Source organism: Anarhichas minor, unplaced genomic scaffold (assembly GCF_050575085.1).
Source record: "Anarhichas minor isolate MPS153535 unplaced genomic scaffold, ASM5057508v1 ptg000009l, whole genome shotgun sequence".
Lineage (NCBI taxonomy): Eukaryota > Metazoa > Chordata > Actinopteri > Perciformes > Anarhichadidae > Anarhichas > Anarhichas minor.
Genome location: NW_027466455.1, coordinates 208,986 through 233,945, shown reverse-complemented (window position 1 = coordinate 233,945; position 24,960 = coordinate 208,986). Strand labels below are relative to the sequence as shown.

The following is a 24,960-nucleotide window of genomic DNA, read 5'->3' as shown; positions in this document are numbered from 1 at the left end:
AATAAAACATGAAAGAGGAATGAAGTCCAAATGTACGAGGGAGGAAAAACATAATTTATGAACAGAAAAGCAAAAACAAGTAGAACATCAATAACACGCACAAGTCATACCAAATGTCTCAAAGTGCAAATAAATAAAGGCAGAGCTGGGTCAAGAACGTACACAACAAAAATAGTTGCAGTAATCATAAATCTTAAAACACAAACAGATCAGCGAGGGCGAACTTACAACACAAACCAGCACGTGCAACCGCCAGCAGGCCTCTGGCACACACACACACACACACACACACACACACACACACACACACACACACACACACACACACACACACACACACACACACACACACACACACACACACACACACACACACACACACACACACACACACACACACACACACACACACACACACACACACGAGTGTGTGATAGTTTTTTTTGGGGAAAAATGCATATCCACTTTCTTGAGTTAGATGCGAAGTTCATATCTTTCCACTAAATATGAATGTGATGGATGTTTTAAAGCGACAATTTTATTAATTTGCATGTTATTTATGGTAGAAATGATGTCAAACTATTAAAAAGAAATTGTGATAAACCAGAATTATCTTTATAGTTCAATTTCTAAGCTGCTCCTCCACACAAAGTACAGCGTAGTGTACAAACACTCACACAGAAACACACTCATTTGGGAGGAAGCATCTGCTTAGACAATAGATTCGATACCGTGCGGTTTCTCAGTTCTTCATACAGCGAAGAACTGACTGTCTACTATGCTGTTTGACAGTGTGTGTGTGTGTGTGTGTGTGTCACAGAGAGTGAAAGTGACAACGGCTGTGCCATGTGCACGAACAGATAATGTCAACAGAAAATGAAACGTGTGATCGAGCGAAGTAGCCAGAACAAAGGAGAAAGAGGGAGGAAGCTGTCACATTATCTACGGACACACTCAACTTCCCCTATGAACCGCTCACTGTGTGTGTGTGTGTGTGTGTGTGTGTTATGTAAACGCCTTGTTTCAAGTTAATTCTTTGTGGATGTTTGACTTGAGCCAGGGATATAATCTCTATTAGATCTCTACTTATACCTGCCAACTATCGTTCTACTTACAAGTCAGCTGGCTCATTTACACACACACACACACACACACACACACACACACACACACACACACACACACACACACACACACACACACACACACACACACACACACACACACACACACACACACACACACACACACACACACACACACACACACACACGTTGGGAGTACCACAATTCAGGTTTCAAGAGGCTGCGCCTATACATTAAAAGCCTGGTATGTACTGTACACACGCGTGTTCACACATACCTGTGTTACCAGTTGAGTTGGGTATGGTTGTACTGCGTCAGCTTAGGGCAGTGAAGCCATTCAAAATGAAAAACAATTATTCATTCAATAGAAAATGAGTCAACCTAGCTCGTTGTAGCTCAGAGATTTGCTGCTTCTCCGTTTCATATCATTACAAATTGAATACGTTTGAGTTGGTTGGACAAAATAAGCAATTTTAAGATGTCAGCTCATCCATTGAAGGAATAGCCGGCATTTGGAAAATCAATCCTTCTCTTTCTTAGATGAGAAGATTGATGCAACTCACGTGTCCGTACACTAAATATGAAGCTACAGCCAGCAGACGATTAGCTTAGCTACACTCCATTGGGGAAAATCAATTTTATTAACTCCTCGTTGGGGAAATTCAATTTCCCCAACGAGGGGTTAATAAAGTAGACTTAAAGTAGTAGTAGAGTTCTTAAAGACTGTAAACCGGGAAACAACGGAAATAAAATCAGCCTTTGTGCCGAGTAATTGTCCTGCATATAACCTCCCATAAAACCACAAATTGACGTTTTTACACTTTGGCTTTTGTACGGATTAAAAACAACAGATATACACACTATTTTAAACCCAAACCACTTACACCACTTCTTCTCCCAATGCACTGACACGGTTCAAATAACTTTCACACCGCCAGCAATGTGGTGACAGCATGTGGAGCAGTCCTAATGGTATGGCATGAAGGTGTTTGTTTAAGTCACATCCCAGGTGTTTGTCTGTGGTTTGTGTGTGTGTGTGTGTGTGTGTGTGTGTGTGTGTGTGTGTGTGTGTGTGTGTCCCAATCTGGTCATGGTATGTGACCTCAATTCCACACCATTAGGAGGCTAAATTGGACTTCTGCGGCAACTCAATTACATCCCTGGGGGCAAAAAAAGCCCAGGGGCTATTGACATGACCCGTACACCTTAAAGAAGGAGGGAGGAATGAATGAATGAAATAGGGAAGGAAGTATAGAAGGACACAGGGAATTCAGAGAAAAGGGGAAATGTTAAGGAGCGGGAGGAGGGGGGATGAGGGGGCAACGAAATTCCCCAGAACCCCCATCTCCCTGTCTGAGTGACTTCCTGCCCACTTTCCCACGCTAAGAGATAGAATGAGGGAGATTAGAAGTGTTATTGCAAGAACTTAAAGAGCAATAACTCTAGTAGGAAGTGAAAAAAATGTACCGATGACATGAAGAGGAGGAAGACGAAGGGAGCAGAGGGAGGGATGGGAAGCAGTGAGATGGAGAATGAGGAGGAGAGGAAATGAAGATAGCGAAAACAAAGGGCAAGAAAAGATGGAGAGCAGAGAGGGAGGAAATGTCATCCTTCAGTTTATATTAGAGGAACAACTTTTGCCTTCACTCTGTGATGGCTACCAGCTGCCCCGAGACAGAGACACGGAGGGAAGTAAAAAAGGGAGGCGGGGGGAGACAAATGGAAGGTGGATTAGCCGTGTAGAAACAGGGCAAGAGCCAGCAGCAAAAGTGATAAAGGATTGCCAAAGTAAAACAGAGCGACGGGGAGGATTAGCCGTAGTGCCAGTTGCAATTCAACTCATCCCGCTGTGGCAGGTGCAGCTTCCCTCCGCCAGGACAACGCTGAATCAAACTCTCCCGTTTGTTTATTGGAAACGTAATTTTAGGTGACAGATCATCCGCGCTGGCAACGGCGGCGTGGAAAACGATCGCAGAAATGTTGTAATGAATAATATCTCACCTGGTTAGCCCACGTTTGGCCGTGCAGCGGGGAACAGGCTTTACATGGTGTTGTTCTTTAAAGCCACACGAATGATCAAATACCACCCCGTTCCAACATCCTGCGTCTATTCTCTGAAAACAACATATTTTGCTTTCCAATGAAGGGAGTGCAAGATTGATATCTAATTAACAAGAACACATATTCAGTGCGAGGAGTAGTCACGGTGCGGATCACGGATCAGAGTCACAGATCGGATCAGCACAAAAGAAAGAAAGGGAGCAAATATAACTTTTAGAGATCCCTGATCACATTGTTTTTAACCAACACTACATTTGACGAGATCACATGTGAACGCATCTTCGCCCAGTACTCATTTTCACTGAGCAGAGCCTGAACGCATCATAATACAACTGAACGTAATCTTCGTTCTCTTCCGATCAAATTGAACACGGATTAGTTGTTTACAATGCGTCATTATCAGAGATCGGCGACTAGAAAAGCATGAATGCTGATGTCCTGATAACATATCTTACTGAATATTGCCAGATAACGATTGTCAGTAAAATTTTATTTCATGTTTTCCTTCCTTCCTTTCGTCTAATCAACTGGTCGATGTGACATGATTGAGGACTCTAGATTAAGATCCATCCCAGCCTCTTCAGAGAAACTCTATCCCGTCTCCTCCATCTGTCTCGCTGTTATTTCACCTCCAACAGTCTGTTCATCTGCTAAGTACTTAAAACATGAAATTTAGGTTGCGAATGTAAAGAGGAGGAGGAGGAGTTTAGCCAAGAGGACAGAAAAAGGACACACCCAGCGGGGTTAGCGGGAGGGTGCAGGCATATGTGGTAACAGATGTGTGGATCTTGAGTAACCCTCAGCCACTGGCCTGCACTTTGCGCTCAGTATTGGGGAATTGGTTTCCAGACTGGATACCGAGGGCCCTTAGCAGTCAAACAAAGGGAAGAATAGATTCTTACCGTTTTGAAATTAAAAATGAACACAATAAGAGAATGTTGATGAGTTTTCCCTGAATTGCTGCTGCACATGAACCGTTTCAAAGGTCGGAAACTGGTGAAATATGCACTGTTGAAACAAACCTGCCTTGGGACGGCATAAATGAACAGTGTGGGATTATATTTCTCCAAGGTGCTACGTCAAACAGCATCAACTATGTTACACTCACATTTGGCGCGGCCTGGTTATTAATTTCACGAAGTCCTGCTGTCATTCATTTTAAACATTTTTATAAAATTCAACCCCTGCGCACCCTACTCAATGTATGCCTGCAGAACACCCATTTTCCTTTACTGATCATGTTAATAACAACTTTATCTCAAAGTGCAAAGAGTGGACAGATTTAAAGAGTCACAAATGGACAGACAGAGAAGACAAAGGCCAATGAGTGAGTGAACGCAGACTGCTGCTTGGTGGGGTGTGTCTCCATTGTTTCACTGCCCAGCCACTGCGTGGTTGTGTCTGTCAGCGACAGTTGGTTGTTATCACCACTGACTCAAGCATTATGGGAAATTCTGGGCTCCGAGTACATGCACACGTCAGAGGTCTTGTAAGCCGAAACATTACGCAAAGATGGAGAGAGGGAGATAACAGAGAAAAGGATGAAGGAAGGGGGGGGGGGGGGGGGAGGAAGAGGAAGAGATGTCAAAGATTATCAGAAAAGGGATGGAACAAGAAAATATCAGGCGCAACTGACCAACCGGCAGAGCAGGAAGAATATTGTCCTCGACAAAAGAAGTGCGAACGCGGTTCCGAAGAAAAGGTGTCGGGAAAGAGACGGGAACAAATGAAACATTGGAAAAAGAGAGAAATATAGATCGTTATTTAAAGGAAAATGTTAAACAAAGTGAGGCCTGAGAAGAAGGTGACACGAAACAGATGGACATAAGTAAACAGAAAGGAAATAGATGGGAGGACGGGAAGACGAGGAACACCTGGAGAAGAGGTGAAAGGACACACATTCAGATGGATGAACTAAAGGAGGAAGAAATGGAATGAGATAAACCAGATTTAAATTGGAAATTTGACCAAACATGTCTGAAAGAAAGGGTGAGGAAAAAGGAGGCTGGAGGTACAAATCTGCTCTCTGAGAAAGTAATGATGGATGGCAGATGGAGCAAGAGGAAAAAGGCCGGAACGTGCTTCTCCGGGCTGCAAGTGGGCGGATTTCTTAAATCATAACGGACCCGAGACTGGTTTCCTCTAGAGTTAGATATTTGGAGAGCATGTGTTTTTTTTTTTTTTTTTTAGAAGTCCTCAAACTCAAACTCAACAGAGGCTGAGCTTGTATGCAGTATTGTGCCCGTCCTAGATAAAGTGGCAGTGCTGCGTCCTTCTCACCTTGATAAAGAAAGTGGTACTTGCTACCCCTCAAAAGTCCTCAAGACATTTTGGGGTTATGGACTTTAGGACGTCCTCGCATGTCTTTGCTGAGGATCTAAAAATGACTTTAGTGAGTGATTCAGTTGCCCTCACTGACCATAACTACCCTGAATGTCACATAGAAGACACAATACTTCTTCATCATCTCCGAATGGAGAGAATCCTGAAAGAACAGCAGGCCGTCTTTTGTTGAACACCGTAACGTTTGACATCAAAAGTAAAAAGAAGAGCAGAGCAGCAAAAATAAAAACTGCACTGGAGATCAAATATTTTGGGTACCTGCTCTATTCAGAGAAATGGGTTCCTTCCAGAATGCCCTTGTCATCCGTGTAAATGCGTTTTAAGTGATCTCATTAATAATAGCTGGTTATCTGTGTTGCCGTGTCCTCTTTCTTTTCAGCTCTGGTTCGAAATCTCCAAGGGGAGCAACGGCGCAGATTTAAAGCTTCAGTCTGGGATCACTGAAATAGGACTTCTGTGAAGTTAAAGTCCATATCTCTACATGTTCAAGGGGGTTCATCTTCACCTTAGAATAGTGCGGAGAAGCTGCGTTTGACCAGATGTAGGTTTGTGGAGGAGAAGAGGGGCAATTTCTCATTTCTACTGTCCAGATTTAATGAGCCAGATTCAAACCTGCGTCATTGTAGAAACTTAATACATAAAACGTTATAGAAATGGACGTCTCGGCACTGGCCACACAGTTTAACTGTTTTTAAAAAACCTTTAAAGCTGCAAAACACAGCTTTTTAGACGTTAAATTGTTGTCAAAATGCAAAAACAAAAAACAACTACTATTATAAGTCACTGCCTGACTCTGCTCCTACATGTCTAAATTCCCACATTTCCCTGCCATTGGCCTGAATATTGGTGGTCTGAATATTTCGGGGCTTATTTCATATTCTGCGGCCAACAGCGAGCTGCACTCCAGCTTCTGAAGTAAGAATAGCGGCCACGATCCAGCTTAGTCACGCCAGCACTAACAAAAATGAAAAGCACAAAGTAAGTAAAGTAAGAAAAGCCAAAATACGGGAGCACATAAAACAAATGGAGGTACTACCGGCATCGCTTTAGCATTTCCAGCCGGACGTTGACTTAGGGATTGTTGTAGTTTTAAGATAAACTCTGACACGGCAGCATGTCAGAGATATTTCTTTTTCCCAAGCCATACAACTTGTGCTGCGACGTCTAAACAACCTCTTGTTTCAAGTTGTGTGTCGTTATTAAACTGCAGTTGTTGTGTGGAGGATTCAATGACTGACGGACTGGCTCTCCACTAAACGGTGTCACAGCTGCACCTCAGGCGACAAACGGCCTATTATCGCAATACCACACGCGCACACATACAGACGGTACATGTGCTGGCATCGGGATGAAATGAGTATTTAAAGCCTCTGCCTGTTATGTGAATGCACGAACACATGGCGACACACGTGCACACAGACAACATGACGTGCGCTCTGGCCCAGATATGTTCACACACACACACACACACACACACAAACACTCCAAAACATGCAGACACAACGCAGTGATAATATTGGCTATCAACAGGTCATTCCATACATGCCTTCTGGATGAATAGACAGCCGAAAATAAAAAGAGGGACAGTGTATGTGACAAAGAAAGAGAGAGCTGGAGAAAAACATAGAGAGAGATTAGGATGGGGGAGGAGGGATGAGTTAATTGGGCTGCCTTGAAATTTCATTTGATCCAGGAGGTCTCACAAAACGTTCTGACCAGACCAACGACACGCACGCACGCACACACACTAGATGGACAGATGAATGGAAGGTAAGAACTGTAGATTAAAGGTAGAGGAAGACAGGAGACGGCGAAAGACAAAAACACAGAGAGGCTGCTGAGAAAACGGGATTAAAATGAAAACAGCTTTATTACATCTGCACTTATCAAAATCTCAAAACCCTGCATCCTGCTGACTCACTGTCTATTGCGTCTGGCTAATCATGTTAAATGCCTAAAATCCAATATTACTAAACTAATGGCTTAAGCGCAGCCACCAAAGACATGAAGGGGGGGGGGGGGTGGTGGTTGTTGGGAAAGTACAGATAGATGGAAAGAGATGGAGGACTAAAAGGATGGAGACCACAGAGACTTCGGCGAGATGGAGGAACAAGGGAAAGAGGGGGCGAACAAGGCCAGAACAAATTGATGGAACTCATTCTGGGTGAACTAATGGACTGGATCAAACCACGATAAGAGACAACAAGATTTGGAAAGACAGCCGAGAAGGAAGAATGCGGTTTAGTTCAAGTAAACAAATTACAATTGTAATAGCCGTGTTGGCACTCCTGTTGGTGCATTAAAAATCCATCGTGGTCTGCTATAGAGTGGCCCATTTCTATTTGATCACACCTGTTTCTGTGAGTCCACATTGGCATACTTTGAGACCAACATGTGTGTGTGTGTGTGTGTGTGTGTGTGTGTGTGTGTGTGTGTGTGTGTGTCTCTCACCAGGTTGGACCCTCCAGTCCAGTAGAGGAAGAATCCATCTGGATCAACTTTCAGAGTGACCAGGGTGGGGGGCCCGCTGTTAGGCTCCTAGACGACAACAGAAATAGAGGCGTTAGAGGGACGAACATTCATTTCATTTCCATCAGTCAGGTATATTAAAACTTGGGTCTTATTTTCATACTTAGAGGAATATGTGAGCACAGCTGAAATGTGACTATAATCCTCATCTCATTGCACAACGGCAACATCAAACCAGGAAGTCACTCACAGCCAACTCACAGCTGTGAGGGGTGTTTACGAGTTTGAGTTAAAAAAAAATACTATTTTTTTTGCTTTAATTTGTCTTCCAAATAAGTTTGGCTAAAATCTGTCAAATTAAAGTAAAATAGGTTATTTTGTGTCAGTTTGAGCTGGTTAAAATAAGACAAATAAAAATGAACGATACTACTGATGTGGCCAAAGTTTTGAAAATGAGACCCAGGTTGTATGAAACCATCATTTTGTTTCAGAGCTGAACTCCTCAGCCAGTGATTCTGAAAACTACAGATTGGACTCCTAAATGAGTCGAGGTCTTGTTGCTGCTTGGCCACCTTGAATACCATAACCACAAACCATAAAATTGAATGTAATCTTCTTGTTGTGTGCAGCAGGGCCATAAAAAAAACACACAGGCGTGTAATCCATTTCGTATCCAAATAAACAACTTCTGGGGTAGAAGACAATATTCTCACAGCAAAATAAAAAGGACAGAGTGACATGAAACAAGCTGTTTATGGCAGCAGCGGCTCTATCTGCCGGCATATGGCTCCTTGCCATTGTGGGATTGTAGACAGAAGCCACACAGTTTGGCCAGCATGAAATGTCATTCATGTGCAGCATAATGACGGCTCATGCAGGAGCCTGCATCAACATGTCATTAGCATCGTCATTATAGGGTCATATGCAAGATCCCATGACACACGCGCACACACGCGCACACACACACACACACACACACACGGTTTGTCCAGCAGACAAACATACCGTCCAGACATCCTGGGATCAACGATGATGATCCAGATTGGTTGTTATTACAGTGACAGATGACTCATGCACACATGTCATCATGAGCATCAATATAAGCATCATCACCATCATCACCATCAGATGGGAAGACAGAGAAACGTTTGCCAGGCAACACTTTGCCACCGACATACTATCAGAGGAGTACAGTACGTTTACAGAGATATGCAACACACAAACAACTAACCACTGACCACATACAAGCGCTGCTTCTTAAAGAGCGGCAGAACAAATGCAATGACAGACAAAGCGGATACATAAATAGTCAGAGTATCATGTTTAACACATAAATGTGCAAATGTTGACCATTTGAATAATCATTTCAGACTGAATGATTTCAAACAAACACAATCTAGCAGAGTTGATACGAATCAATTGAAAGCATGCACAAAAACAAACTCTCAACTGCATCCCTCAATTCAAAAATACATTTTGGAGAGACGATGCAAATTATTTAAATATAATGTCATAAACAGATTGCGTTACCTTCAGGCAGAGCCAGCGGTTCACCCATCTTTAGGCTCACATTAAGCTTATCGGGCTTCTCGCCCATCTCTACACATGGAAGCGAATAAACGTTGAACTGTTCCTTAAAGGAGTCGCCTCAGTTTTAGCTTTCCCAGGAAATGCAACGTTACGAGTGCATTTCAAGCTGAACATACCTTGAGTTTAGGCTCCAAAGTCGGCTGACGGAGAAGGAGATGGCAGGAGTGGTAGATGTTTAGATTTAGAATATACAGGCAAGAAAGATGGGATGAAGGTGGATAGGAGATGGATTGGCAGGAAAGGGTGACGGTTGAAAAAGGAGAAAGAAACAACAAAAGGTCAGGAGGAGTAGAAAGAAGAGAGCACGAGATCAAAGCCAAACCACATCATGAGACCTTAATAAGCAACGGGGAATTCAGTGGTTTTAAAGTGGGCATCCGACTTAGAGTTACGTGATTCACTTGCAGTGAAGCCCGAGCTTGAATATCTGCAGCCATTAACGGCTTGTGTTTGCTCAATCTTTTGTCTGCTAGGTTTGATTCCCTGATTCAACAGAAAATGATCACAACACAAACTGGAAAGTTTGGAAGGCTCAGATGTTTCAACAGCCAAAGTGCTGAGAACAAAGCAGCTTTCATTCGTATTAACAGAGGCTACTGTGCTTTCCATGAAATGCATAAAATGCAAATCATTTGCAAATCAAAATACCCGTCTTGGGCGATAAACGCAAATGATACTGTTGTTCCATAATCCCGGAAATATTTGCTGCAGCATGTCAACAAACACCTGCAAATCTCCTCCGGCAAATTGAACGTTAGTAAGTGCTCCACTCTACTTCAAAAGACAGATTTACGTTTCTTTTCAAACCAGCCAGTTTCCAACAGTAAGAGCGCCCTCACAATACATTCTTACAGCCGTTTTAAGCTCCACTGTGGGAGCGTGAGCCGTGTGGACGCTGTGGCCTCGCCTTCTTTAGGAGCAACTAAATTCAGACGGTGGGTGGCGATACCAGTTTTACAAGGTGAAAGGCTCTCTCTAGAGCTTGCTTTGTTGTTCTGAACTACTGTAGAAACATGGCGGTGCAACATGGTGGACTCTCCGCAGAGAGGACCCGCTCTCAATGTAGGTGCGAAGGGTTCATTCTGAGCTACCGAAAATACAACGATTCTTAGTTTCAGGTGATTACACACACACACGCATGAAAACATAGTTAGGAACATGATCTTCCATTAGTACCCATGAGATCCCCTAAATGCTACACACTGGACCTTTAAATATACGGTTCCCATTCATAGTTAAGAGTGATAGAAGTCATCACATCTTGGGGTTGTAGTGTGTTGGTATTACTTTGATAGTTCAACAGCTGTAGTGATGCTGCTGCAGGTGCAACAGAAACCTGTCTTCACCCCTTAATATCAACAGCGGGGGACATTCCTCTGGGCAGAAAGCTTTCAGACAAATCAGAGCAGTGCTGGTTAGTACAAGTACGTAGTACAATGTATTGAGGTACGTTTTACCCCCCCCCCCCCCCCTGTAGGAGTGAGGCCGATAAGGTGTCTCCCTCTCTTAACTGTATCTAAACCGTTACACAAGAGGCTCAGTTTATGTAACTTATTCTTATTCTTTGCAGAATAGGTGGGGAATTCCACTGGGACCAGATACACTTGCAGAGGAATGTGATCTAAAGGCTCATGTGACCAGTAATATAACAGCATCTCCCATATAGTCTTCAAGCCACACAGACAGGAGGCTGTGCACACACACACACACACGCACACACATCATTTGGGTCAGATGTATTTGCATGTTGCACCCGCCGAGTTTTACATACCTGGCAGTTGCTTTCTAGTGCTGCACACACATCGGTTACTCTCTCTCTTTTGTATCTTTCCATAATTCATCTTTCCATTTGTATTCACTAATCTACTCACTTGAAGTATTTTATTTGGCTATGTTTAAATCAGGCAAACGGTCAAATATTCTCCAATTACAGCTTCGAAATCTTAATTTAGGCTAATGACAATAAATATAGTCATTCATTTGTCTTTACCCACTTGTTCTTGCAAAGTGTCACTGTAACTGCTCTGAAAAAGAAAGTTTTACAACACAAAATGTCACAATAGTTTCCAGCTGAAATTAAGGGTAATGGTTAGAAATGACTGCATGCCCTCCCTACAGGCAACTTCTTTACCATAAACATGCACCCTATGGTGCGTTTTCGGTGTGAGAGTGGGTGGTATGTCAATAATTGGACCTCACCCCACTCCCTAATTAACTGCCATATGTAGAGACCTTCTGAAGTCTCGCCTCGCTTCCTTCCCTCCTTTCTCTCCATGTCAATCATCCCTTCAAATCACTCTCTCTCCAACACTTTGATTGCCGTTTTCCATCCTTAATAATTGATTAAAGACCAGCTCTCTTTCTCCAGAGCCCCTGAACCTCTGACAAACCCCTTCATTACCTGGCCGTAATGTCAAAACACACACACACACACACACACACACACACACACACACACAAAGTGGGCTGGACCACCCTCTGAGGCCAAGGTCTTACATAGACTGACACCAGTTAATGAGTCCCTCTTGAAAACCCCCACAATCTATGAAGGCATGCACATGCAGAAAGACACACAGGGCTTCTGCCTCTCTTCCTAGATACGGCCTTCACCACAAATGAATGAGTGTCTGTTGTGTAATGCGAGTCAAGAGAAACCAATAAAAAAAAAAACCGCGACTGCTCCAAGCGCACCTTTGGTCCGCCATAATGCGTGCATGTTCAGCGACTGGTCGCGGGAGTGGTGTGAGAAAGAGGGCCAGTGTGCACTTAGTGCGAGTGTTTGAGCCGCTGCTTTGGCAACATGGTAAAAGTTGATGACAGCGGGTAACCTTTGGACTCGAAAGAGAAAGAGAAAGAGACAGAGAAGAGGAAAGAGTGGGGCCAGAGAGGGAAAATAAGCGATAGAATATGAAACAAAAAGGTCAGTACAGTTAATATTTAGTGAAGTGGTAAATGACATGTGGTAGATGTGGTTTATCAGAACAGCGTTACATACCGTAGGTGTAAACAATACGAGGGCACTCTGGGACTAGTTTCTCCACAGGGGTCCTTTAACCTTCACCCGATCCAACATCCACTCAGGAAATGAAGCAGTAACCCTGCCAGTGGTAGTGCCGTGTTCTAACTGCTGAACATTACCCCTGTGTGCATCGCCTTAAACAAAGTGGCAAGATCTCTGTTTCAGATCATCCCCCGTTACGAGTATCAAATTCTCCTGCACCGACGTCCGTGTCAGAGCCGCTGTTGGTGTGGGACGCCTACAGGGATATGAGGATCATTTTCAGACAGCCTCTCCTGGAAGCTTTCAGTGTCGCATTCCTCTATAAGTACAACAAATACATGTGTAAAGAATGGAAAAAAAATTCACAGGACAACCACTAAAAGCAGGTAATTGCGTTGTGACAAACAAGACCTCTACCAACTCTACTGAGACACTTTTTAAAAGCCTTGAAATGTGGATTATATACGAATAACCAAATAGTATGGGCTGTAAGGAGTGGAGGACCTTTAAACCTAGTAGTACAAAAGAAAGAAGACAACAGAGGGGAAACAAAACTAAAAGACCGGAAGCAGACAGAGACTGGAAGAAGGAGGAAGAGAGAGCGATAGAAAGATGGCCACAGAAAGAATGGGGGAAGAGATCTCATCGAAGATACAGAGACACAACAAGGTTACATGTGTAGTGAGTAGGAGTAGAGACGGAGCAGTCCAGATATCAGTCCCACACTTCACATGTGGCTGTGGTTGACCTTCCACCTCTCCCCCCCCCCCACCCCTCCCTCTATCCATCCATCCATCCCTCGTTTCTCACCACTCTGTCAGGATGTCAGCAGTGTTTCTCGGCATGGCGTCAGAGCTTCGCATAAGCCTGCGTTTCCTCCTCCTCCTCCTCCTCCTCCTCCTCCTCCTCCTCCTCTCACTCCCGCTCTCATCTCCTAAACATTTACCCTTTCACTGACCGATAATGACAACTTGTGGCTTGTTGCTTCATTCCGTCTATCTAGTGCTAAACCGAGGCATCCACTTTTTGATGGAAACACAGAAACAGTTGGCAAAGAAACGGTTTCATTGGCTGCCACATCTCAGGTATAAAATGCGTTCCAAGCAGTAACAAAACCATCTCGCCTTGCGCAAGGACTTTCAACACACCGTACATCCAGTGTGCACGTTGTGTCTGCAACATGAACAGTGTTCGGCAGTTAGTAAAACATCTTAATTTAAGAGAGCATGCAGTCGTTCGAGGCTGCTGCAGTGGATATTGTCATCAGTGCTGTGGCATCTTAAAAACATTGGACGGTGTGATATAAAGTGACTGTTTAACCGAGAACTGGCCAAAGACAAGCAGGAACAACAAACAAGACAATAGAAGGAGCTGCTGGGCAAGTCCCGACATGCAGAGGAAGAAAGTGTACAGGAAGAAATTTGTAACACAATCATTTGTGTCATCAAATGTCCATACACATGTAGCATTCAAAAATGCAACAGGTCGGTTCTTGCAGTATCTTCACACTAGATAAGGGTGGTGAAAGCAGTAGATTCCAAAATGCCTCGTCGGGATATTTAAATGGACAAGTGTCTGCAGTCAGTTGGGTTTGGCAGCAGAGTGCTGATAAACACTAAGAACAATAGCGGCATTGAAGTGTCTTTAGTGTTCTCAACTGTTGCCACGATCATAGTTTGGAGCTCCTCAAAGTGAACTGCGGTGCGGTCTGTAAAACTCTCGACTGTATAATCTCAACCAAACTGCAAGAAACGACCTCAAAATGCAACATTTTATGGTACATCATGCGTCACTCAAGTTACAGGAGCCAACACAGTCACATTCCCAAAACTGTCCAATTAATGGGCAGATAGTGATACCATGTGACTTTGTTTACAAGCCCTGGTCTGCTTGTAATTGTGCAATGTGAACATAAACAAATCAAATCCAAGAAATTGCACTTTCCCCCCATATGGTACTGAGCAAGGACAACATGCAGCAGTGTTTGTGCCCCGAGAGGAATTCTTCTTTTTGTTTAAAGACAACAAGTGTATACATGCAAAGGCACATAGTGTACAGGAAAGTGGCAGAGTGGAAGAGTATTCTAATACCAGGTGCAGATGTAATCCAGATGAATGCAACGGTCTGCAAAGGAGGTAAATGTTGATATCAGGTGAGCAGATGATTTCGTTTTTCCACTTCTGTGCGCTCCACGGCACACGGACAGAGAGCCGAGCTGCTCTGTAGACGAGCTGCCTGTCTCTGTGTGTTTAATTGGTTTGTTTGGGAGGAATTTTAACTGAATTCCAGTTGGGATTCATCTCAATTGAATTGTGGCCGGGCTTCAGAGGGCGCAGCAGCAGCAGCAGACGCAGGGGAGGGTGGGGAGGGTGGGAAGGAGAGAGAGAGAGAGAGAGAGGGATTGGCTCTGGAGCCTTACAACAAGCTCCAACAGGAAGTCATTCAATGGGAAAACACACACCCAGAACAAAACAACCACACACAGACACACACACATATGAACACACACGTGTGTGTATACAAGCCAAAACACAAAAGAGAGACGGTCAATTTGGAATGCATTCCTCCTCCTCCTCCCCCCTGCATGAGTCAGTATGCGTGTGTGTGTGTGTGTGTGTGTGTGTGTGTCATTTGATGGGCCTTCAGTAGACTGCAACAGCATCTCAGCGACAGATGAGTATCAGGTAGAAAAGTGAAGGAGCAAAAAAAGAGAAGGTGAAGGAGAAGAGACCGAAGACGAAGAGAAGCCATGTGGAGGAGGACGTGGTGATGAGGAAGGGGGTGAAAAGAGAGAGAGAGACGGGGTCAAAAGTGGGGTTTTCATGTCAACAAACTGCACTGCCCTCGGGCACTTTCTGCGCGCGTGTGTGTGTGTGTCCTAATTCTTTTCTCACTTTGCCAAATCCTTAAAGCGGTACGCCACTTTTTTGGGACAGTAGCCCAATGGTCAACTCCCCTGTTAAAACACACACACTTAAATGATCCACGTGTCCTTGGTAGACTTATTTCTGAGCTCCAGAAAACTTTTATACCACGGCTTTGAGGCGAGCAGCTCTTTTGATAGATTACAGTTGGATTCATCATTTGTCCGGGTAATCAATAAATCTCAACTATAAACTGAAACAAATTCCCAGCAACTCCCTGTGGTTCAGCAGCCCGGTACATTTTCTTTGATTCCCATCCAACTGAGGTCATATTGAGTCATGCTGCATTTGATGTGGATTACCTTCAGAGTCCCAAGAGTCCGTTCTCAACTTGTAAAAGAAAAGTGCGTGGACGCTGGCTTTGGAATCATTTGCAAGATTTGGAAACACTGCCTTTGTACCAGGCAATCAAATGCCATATTTAAAAAAAAACATTGCGTGAGCAATTCAACCGCTCTCCTTCCTCCTCTAGCACTATGCAAATAAGCCATACAAGCGATGTGAGAAAGTTGTAAACATATTTTTATGTAAAACTGTGCAAACTTCTGTTTTGGCCAGGTTGATCTCTTGTAAAAGAGGCCGTGTATCCCAAGAGACTTCCTGGTGAACAAAAGGGTTTAGCTAAATTAAAATAGAGTGAACTTTTAGCTGCAACAAGTTCTTATTTTCTCATGTTTGGGACATTGGCATGCTTAGGTGTTATGATGGAGCCCAGGAGCAAATGATTGTCTGCCTTAAAGCGCTAAATTATTCAGCTATACAAGTCATTAATCGTATCAGTATAAATAAGGTCATCAGGAAGACGTTCAGGCAGTCTTGCTTTGGTGGAAGAAGACAGGAAAAATATGCTGTTTCTTCAATGACTTTGTGACAGGTTGGGGATAAGTAGAGGGATCCCTTCGTGACAGTATTATTAGAAGATGTGGAGCCTGTCTCACTCAGCAGTGTTGGCTGGATAACTGCACCATGGGGGCTGCAATTAACAACGGTCTATTATCACTGATTAATCCATCGTTAAGTTGCTCGTTTTGTCCGACTGGTAGTTCAACACGAAAGATGTTCGATTCACAAGGATAGCAAACAGAGAAACGCAGCAAATCCTCACATTTGCAAAGCTGGAACGAGACGGCGTTTAACATTTTACCTCAATAAAAAAACTGAAATGATTTATCAATTATAAAAAATAAAAACTTACAGATAATTTTCTGTGGATCTGCAATCAAATGACTGATTAATGATTCAGCGGTACCTTGATGTGCAGAGAAGAAGCCTGAGCCCAATGACTCCATACTACAGCTTATTTATTTAAACAGTCATTTATTTAGTCACAGCTCACTATGGAGAGATATTTGGGATCTGATTACACTAAAAAGGGAGTAAACGAGGACCTACTCGTCTTCCACAGCATTTATTTATGGATTTGGCAGCATATCTGAACGATAGTTTTCATATTCCTGTCCCGTAAGGCGAACTGATTGAAGATGGAATTCGTACCGTCTCAACCATGGACTCATTTTATTATATTGATGTTTAACAATTGAGCATCTTTGACATCTTGACCTCAAATACAAAAGCATTCCTGCAATTATTCCGAATCCACATCCCTCCTCTCCCAGATGTGTTCGCTCTCTCCGTCTCTCCTCCATGATTCACATGTAGATTTCAGTGGGCAATAGCAAAGAGACGGGATGAAATATACACAAACAAGCACATGTTTCTGAGTGTTCACACACTTTATCGCCGGAGTAACCATTTCCTGGGAATTCCCTTTAAGAGGGAGAGACAGAGAGAGACAGTGTGTCTGAGACCGAGGGACAGAAAGGAAGGGAAATCAAAAGGCCATGGTATGCACTGTTTGCGTGACAAGACCCTTCTTGCTAAGCCAAACACACACACACACACACACACACACACACACGCGCATCACAACACCACTGCAGTGTGAAGCTCTGTTGCTAATAACTGGTTTTACATTAAAAACTGGTGTTGTCCATTTTTGTGTTTGCGTGTGTGCAAGTACCACCAAACCTGACCTCATATCTGCAACGTACACCTATGATGAAAGCCATATTGGAACTATGGACTTCTATGTGCAACAATTCGATGATCACCACACGCGCACACACGCAAATGTTGGAAGACACAGGCCTTCAGTCAGTGCAAGATCAGTCAGCAACTCGGTTAATCATTGATGGCCGCTCAGACACATGGACACACACACCTTCTTTCTCTGTAGAGATTGCAGAATGGCCCTGCACTCTGCCTCAGAAAACCCCAACACACACACACACACACACACATAATAATTATGGTCGCTGCTGACATGGGCAGGCGCATGTCAGGGTTGCCAGACACACCACCACAGAAATACACAGTTGGAAAACAAAACAAAAACATAAATTCTTTCAGCTCAAGGTGCGCTCAAATGGAGACAGCTTCTATGGGATTCCCACTCAGACAGGTGCTTTCTCCACTAACCCGCTGCGGGGGGGGGGGGGGGGTGGAGTACAGGGAGAGAGAGAAACAGCAGGGTGAAAGAATGAGTCTGAACTGAACCTGAGCCCGAAGAAAACCGGCTTGACAAGAATTCAACACAACACACATGCGCACACACACACACGCACACAAGCACTGATGCCTGCTGGTATACAGGGGAGTTTTCTAATACAGTCTCTGATTAACGCACGCTTTGCACACATAGTGGGCTTCTGTGTTCGGAGCATTTTTTTTTTTTTGGTGAGGCTGTGCACACACACCTGCACACATTGTCCGTGTGCGTGTGTAACTTTCACGCACGCACACACACACACACACACACACACACACACCAGTCTCGTGTGTCCCTTCACAACAGTGGGCCTATACTGTCAAAAGCAGGCCGTCATGTCTCGTGTCGTCTGTCTCTTGTCTTTTAGTCAAAGCCGATCACATCAGGAGGAACTTGAAGGAACTTTTTTTTTTTTTTTTTTAAGTCAACAAACAAATATTTGGTCTCACTTCGAGGCTTTAAGAGCTGTCTGAGCATTGGGACACGTTTCATTCTCACCTCGTCCCATTTGATGAATTTGCCCCCCTTCTTCAGCGCTTCGTGGACGGACACGGGTTTGAGCTGCAGCGCGTGGACTCCCGGCTTGGCCCCGGCCATGGCGAGGGACTCCCTGCCCGGGTGCCAACGCCTAAACCCCGGCTACGGCGACTCCTTTGGAAGGCACAAAAAAAAAAAAAAAACACTCTTCCTTCCTCCTCTTCCACCCCGGAGCTTGTTCTTCTTTTCCGGGGAGAGAGTGAACTGCAAGTGCGCGGCGAGAGGGAACTTTTTTTTTTCAGACCCTGACCTCAACAGTTGGTAAACGTCACCGAGAGTTTGAAGAACATGAGGAGTAGAATCCAGAGAGAGGAGAAAGACAGGACTGAGTTTCGGCGCGCACCGCCGCTGTCTTGTCCGCGTCCACGCAACGCGGTGGCGCGCCTTCAACCCCCGCTTTTTATTATGAGCTTTGATTGTTATATTTGTTTATTTATGCCGAATCCTTTAATCGCGCACTTGAGCCCGCAGAGAGATCCCTTCCTTCCTTCCTCCCATCTGGTCGACCTCTCTCCTCTCCTCTCGCTCTTCCAAACTTTCTCTGCTTTCTCTCTCTCTCTCTCTCTCTCTCTCTCTCCTGTCGACTCCGACGCGTTTCTTCTTCTCTACTCTCTTCCCTGCATGTTTTCTGTGGGGGGGGACAGCAACAAAAAGAGAAGATTCCGAGAGGAGAGAGAGTGAGGGACAAGGGCAGCGTCAGACAGCGCTGAGTGAACGAGCAGCGAGAGAGCAGGAGGGAAGTCAGAGATTGTGTAAAAGGGGTGTGTTTTAATTCAATTCCTCTGACTGCCTGTCCGTCCGCATGTTTCCTTAAATATACAGTGTGCATGTATTATCATGAACACCATCGCGTCCGTGTTTTCTTTATCTGAAATAATGTTTATTTCCCCCAATAGTCTATTTGCTCAAACATTTACCCACCCGTTACGTTCACTTTATCACAACTCCAAATCTCCCCAAACTTAAAGGTGCGCAGTGATTTAGTATTGTGCGTTCATAAAGTTTGGGGACTAAAACGTGTCTTTCATCCACTCCTGGTAAACGTTTTTGCCACTTTGTAATACCTGCTTTCAGTTGGACATTTGTAGTCTCCCAACCCAAGTGGAGATGACCCTTGGTGACATTATGTGGGGTCATTTGTTTTCTTTAACTCTGTAAAGCTTTTCTGGAGCCAAAGAGGACATATACAACTGTTTTAACTTCCCCTCTGACTACATTGAGCGTGATGTGTAAAATGTCCCCTTTAATGAGCCCTCTAGGTCAGTGCTAAATAATATGAATCTATGTTTATTGTAACAGTATACATCCACATACTGGCAGCACCACACGACAGCCAGGACTAATCTAAGGAGGCACAAGAAGATAAAAGGCTTAAGAATGTGGGGGGGGGGGGGGGGGAGTTTAATTCTTAAAATGTTCCTGTTCTATGTGATGAAACACTCGATACCTTCACCTCTTCAGGCATCTAAACACCCATCGTTTAAAAGAAACTGTGAGCAACTCTTTGGTTTCTCTGAGCTAAAGTCTGTGTAAGGCCTCGATGACGGGACACAAGAAGACGCTGCTGTGTTTTAAAGGGAGGGTGGAACATTTTGGGAAATATGCACATTCGCTATGATGGCCATAGACGATAGGATGAACAGCACTCTCATGTCTGTGCGCTGGATGTGAAGCTAAAAACAGCTGCTGCTTAGCTTAGCATTGCTTAGAGACTGGGAGCAGGGGGACAGTAAGACAGCTGGCCCGGATTAAACTACAGCCGTGTTTTTAAAAGTAAAGTGCTGCATAGCTCCTTATATGTTTTGCATGTAAAATCTTAATCTGTAGTCACTAATTCAAGATGTCAAACAAATGTAGTGGAGTAGTATAAGGAAAATGAAAATAGTCAAATAAAGTGCAAGTTCCTCAAAACTGTCAAATATAATTATAGGTTGTTTTTGCCTTTAATTGCTTTAAATTGATTTCCTTGGTGTTGACAGTGACAGATTACGTGTGCCAGTAATATTATTAAAAACATGGTGGCAGTTATTAGAAATACACAGTAATCAGTTTAGAGCTCATTCTGAAGCAACAGGGGTGCTGCTCAGACAGTCAGGTTGTGAGAATAAGGGTACTTTTTGTAAATGATGATGTTAAATCTGCAACCTATAACCGCTGCAAATCATTTAGAGGGGTTCGGAGGAAAGGTAATCGAAGCCACTGGAAGTCATCAGATAACTTTCCCCCGCCTCGTCTTGATCCGTGGTATCGTGTTGTAAGGAGCGTGAGAGCATAGTGGCTGCACAGTTCAATCCCGTCCAAATCCCGCTGCCAAGCAACATTGGACTGCTCATAAAAAAAAAAAAAAAAAACACCCTACAGAGCAACTGATTTTTTTTGGCAATTGTTGCCATTCTCCAACTCCCTAACTACACCCGGCAGGAATGTCTGCTATGCTGCAGCCCGCTGACTGACTGATTCAGTGAAAGCCTGGTGGTGTGTTTTTCCTTGACCAAAACCAAGAGAATCCAAAGGAATCAATCAGAAATAATCCGTCATGAACAGAACATTTTAAAAACTGCTGGTGTCAGCGTTACATGACCCCGAGGAGGTGCACACATGCAGTGGGACAGACATTGTTTAACAATTCAGCAGCTAGACGGACTGGCATTGAGGTGGTTGTGTGCGCGTGTGTGTGTGTGTGTGTGGGCCGAGTCCAGGTAGACTTGTCGATTAATCTGATCTTGAACCACCACACACACACACACACACACACACGACCTCTCAAATGACAACAAGTAAATGATGGACATTCTTTCAACAGTGCAGCACACATGCATAAGCAGGGATATTGTGTTTCTCTGCTGCATAATAAAAATGCACACACGCTACCTTTCCTCTCTATACAGACTAATTCATTTATTTTTAGCCGGACGGCATTATGTTGAACGCTGCGTTTGAAGTGCAGGCACCTGTGGTGTCAATAGACGGCCTCCTCCCTCCATTCAGCCCTCTCTCTTTTCACAAATACACTCTCACTTTAGGTCTCTCTGTCCGAGCCTCTCTCTTCCTCCTCTGTGTGGACATCAACAGGACATAGTGCACATGGGGCTCATCTGATTTTTTAGGTTTAATGACACGTCTTGACAACAATGGCTGGTTTGCCATGAAATTTGGTATATTCGAGATCCCCAGATGATGAACCCTCGTGACTTTGGCAATTCTCTGATCCTCTAGCACCACCACCAGGTTTTCACCTATTCTGCGATACATCTCAAGATCTTCAGAGCATTCTTATAGCAGCAAACAACTAGCTATGTAGAGGAGGACTATCTACCTTTGGGCAGTGAATGAAGTCATTCTCCCTCTGTGTGTGTTGTTAATTGAGCTTGTCCTTGCTTTAGCATTGTTAGTGCATGTGAGCGTGCTGGTTAGCTCGCGGCCGCTGCTCTGCATACGGCGGTTTCTCTGGTTTCCCCTCAGGTAAACACTGTTAGCTCCATCACCACTTTTGTCATAGTTTGCATTGTTAGCAATGTTTGCCGAGATCCACCGACTCTGCCATTGTCATGTTGAGAGCCGTTGAGAGGCAATAAAAAATGCCCCCAATCTTGAGTAAAGCACCTTTAAATGACCCCCTGGTTCATAGCACCACCAGCAGGTTAATATTGAGTGACGTGTCCTGATAACTATTCAATGGCATGCCATGAAACAGCTGCAGTGTCCTCACAAGCCCCCCTTCATAGGACCACAAAAGACAGGGATAGAAGCTAAAAGAGGACATGCAGACCATGAGGAATTGTAAATGAGATACAGAAAAGAGGAAGATTTAAAGGGAATGTAAGGGGTATAGATAATTCACGGGAAATATAACTGGAGCGAATGTAAGATCTAATCATGTTTAGGTATTTACTCTTTTGTGTGAGTTTAACAGGGTCTTTCCTATTTTCTGTGTCGCATTCAGGAAAATACAAGTATTAGAAAGAAGGAAGGTCAGTAAGAAAGACGGAAAGCATGAAAGAAGGAGGAACGGGGGAGAGCTCGGAATGAGGCGATAGGCTGTCAGAAACATTGTAATGGCCTGTTAATAAAGAGGGTTATGAAAAGAGAATAAAGGGTGACAACAGAGGTTAAAAATGGAACAAAGTGAGGGAAGAGTTTGCAGAGGAAAGGAAGACCCACAACCACTTCCCTCTCTCTTTCTCTCTCTCTCTTTCCCTCTCTCGAGTAACAGCCAGATCTTTCTCTCCAACGCAAAGCCATGGACTCACAAAGACACACTGTATAAAGACACACAGGCATATTCACTGTCTTGCCACACACTGCCCCCCACACACACACACACTCACAGAAACACACACATAAGCATGTACAGTACACACACTAGCTTTAATAAGAAAGGCCTGACTCAGTCAACAGTAGCAATAAAAAGTTGATCAGATTACTCTCCGCAGCGCTGCTGAGATTTTTGTCCTGAAGTCGCTGACAGTTCACTTGAGACCGGACCCCATCTGTCTCCATAACACCGTGCGGTTATTGTCTAGAAAAGCTATCATGTGGGCTCGTGAGCAAAGTGATGGTTACGGTTTCCCCCAGAAGAGGCATTCATATACAATGCAGATGGATACGATGGATAGTTCCATTCATCACTGTCCACTCGCTCCAAATGAGTTGAGCTCCTTCCCCTGCAGCCTCAGCATGCTCCAAATGTGGGACTGCACCCTGGACTTCTGCTCCTTCATCACCGTCACGTCTGAAATGTGATCCTGTACTGCCGTCCGGTGGCTGCACGGTGACACTACCGTCCCCTAAACCGGATTGTGCAACAGTTTAAGAATGTGGAGCACTAGTTTCAGCTCTGCATCTCCTGTGCTGTGAGAACCATGGGTGCGTAGCCTACCTGTGTGTGTGTGTGTGCGCACCAATCACAGCGATCTGACTTAAGTGTATTTGCTCAAGTGAATCCGGGACAAAGCCATTGTGTATACAACAACAATAACGATTCAAATGATTTCACAGTACGCCTCCATGGTGACTTCATATGCTTGTGTTTTGGCTTTATTTTGTTTCATGCATCATGTGATATATGTCAGTCAATAGCTCCACTTGATGTCAGATGCTCTGGATGTGTTGATCTGACTTAAGTAGGTCTCCTGGAGTGTAGTTGACTCTGACCTTGAAAAGAGAATGTGTTTATAATCATAAATAAAGTGTAGTAGCTGCAGATCAGTGACAGGCTTCAGTATTTATGAAGCTTGTATCTGTGTAAACAAAAAAATGCAATGAATGGCCAGAAATAAATGAACTGATGTATGGATAACTGAATGGGTGCAGGCCCAGGGGCCCAAAGTGTAAGCCCTCCTCCTCCCCAGCCTTCAGCTACAACATGTTACTCAATGAGCCACGTAACAACCAGGAAGAGACTCAAAAGGACTACAGAGAATCCTATAACGCCAGGAGACACATGTCTGAGCCCAGGGGCCCTTTGTCACAAGATCCGCCCATGAATGTGCTCAGTGGAAACGGCTCAACAGTTCCCCCCTGTGGGTGGATGACTTCCTAAACTTCTGGCTCCCCTGTAAGAGGCAAAGGAGAGAGGTCTGCATTTCTGAGAGAGCAGTCCCCCAAATGAAGCTCCAGGAGTCCATGTCAAATATAATACATAAATTGCAGGTGAACGACTGGTTTGCAGTGTCAAGCCAGGTGTGGGCTGTATGTGGTGAAAATACTGCACGGTCACACTATAGAGGAGGAAGTATAGAGACTGAGAGCAGACCAACAAATTTGTCTCTTCCTCTTATGTTCTTACTATGCAGTACTTTACTTGCATGACTTTTTAAAATGCAGGATTTTGAATGCACTATAGCTCTCTTCAGATTGCAGTTCAATAATAGTAATGATGATAATAACAACACTAACAATAATAATGAGCTAAAACTTGAGGTTTTATAGTGAGATTATTTGAGCTCACCAAATGACATTTTCTCACACCCATGCACTATATACCGTGTACCTTGTACCTTTTCACTCTCCCCCAAGGCCGCAACTGTTTCAATGTTGCATGCACACATTATACTGACTTCCTCTCCAGAGGTCTGTGTCTGTCTGACATGAAGTGGAAACACTCAAATATCACAAACAGCTCAAGTCCACTTGTGCAGATGTGCACAACTAGTTTGCGTACGCATTTTCCTCTTTTACCAGGTGACACATTTGTATTTTTTAGTTTTTTTGTGCAATACTGACTGCAAGTCTACGTGTGTCTTGTGTGAAGTGTGTGTTCAAGTTACCGTGTGTGTACGAGTGTGTGTTGTCCTGTCTGTGCTTACTCAACTGTAAGTTTCATGCTCACTGAATAATTCAGGTTTCTTGTTGCCATGGTTGTCTGAAACAACACACACACACACACACACACATACCAAT

The 24,960-nt window shown here is 44.1% G+C and overlaps 1 protein-coding gene across 1 annotated transcript in view; it reads right to left on the bottom strand.

The window, feature by feature from the left end:
- Positions 1-19,272, bottom strand: part of plcb3 (phospholipase C, beta 3 (phosphatidylinositol-specific)) — a 42,414-nt gene extending 23,142 nt beyond the window's left edge. Inside the window, exons 1-2 of the mRNA XM_076086924.1 lie at positions 18,520-19,272; positions 7,941-8,027 (exon numbers count right to left, since the gene is read on the bottom strand). Coding sequence (XP_075943039.1) covers positions 7,941-8,027; positions 18,520-18,618 — 186 coding nt within the window. The 5' untranslated portion in view covers positions 18,619-19,272. The remainder of the gene's footprint in view (positions 1-7,940; positions 8,028-18,519) is intronic.
- Between the last annotated feature and the right edge of the window lie 5,688 nt (positions 19,273-24,960).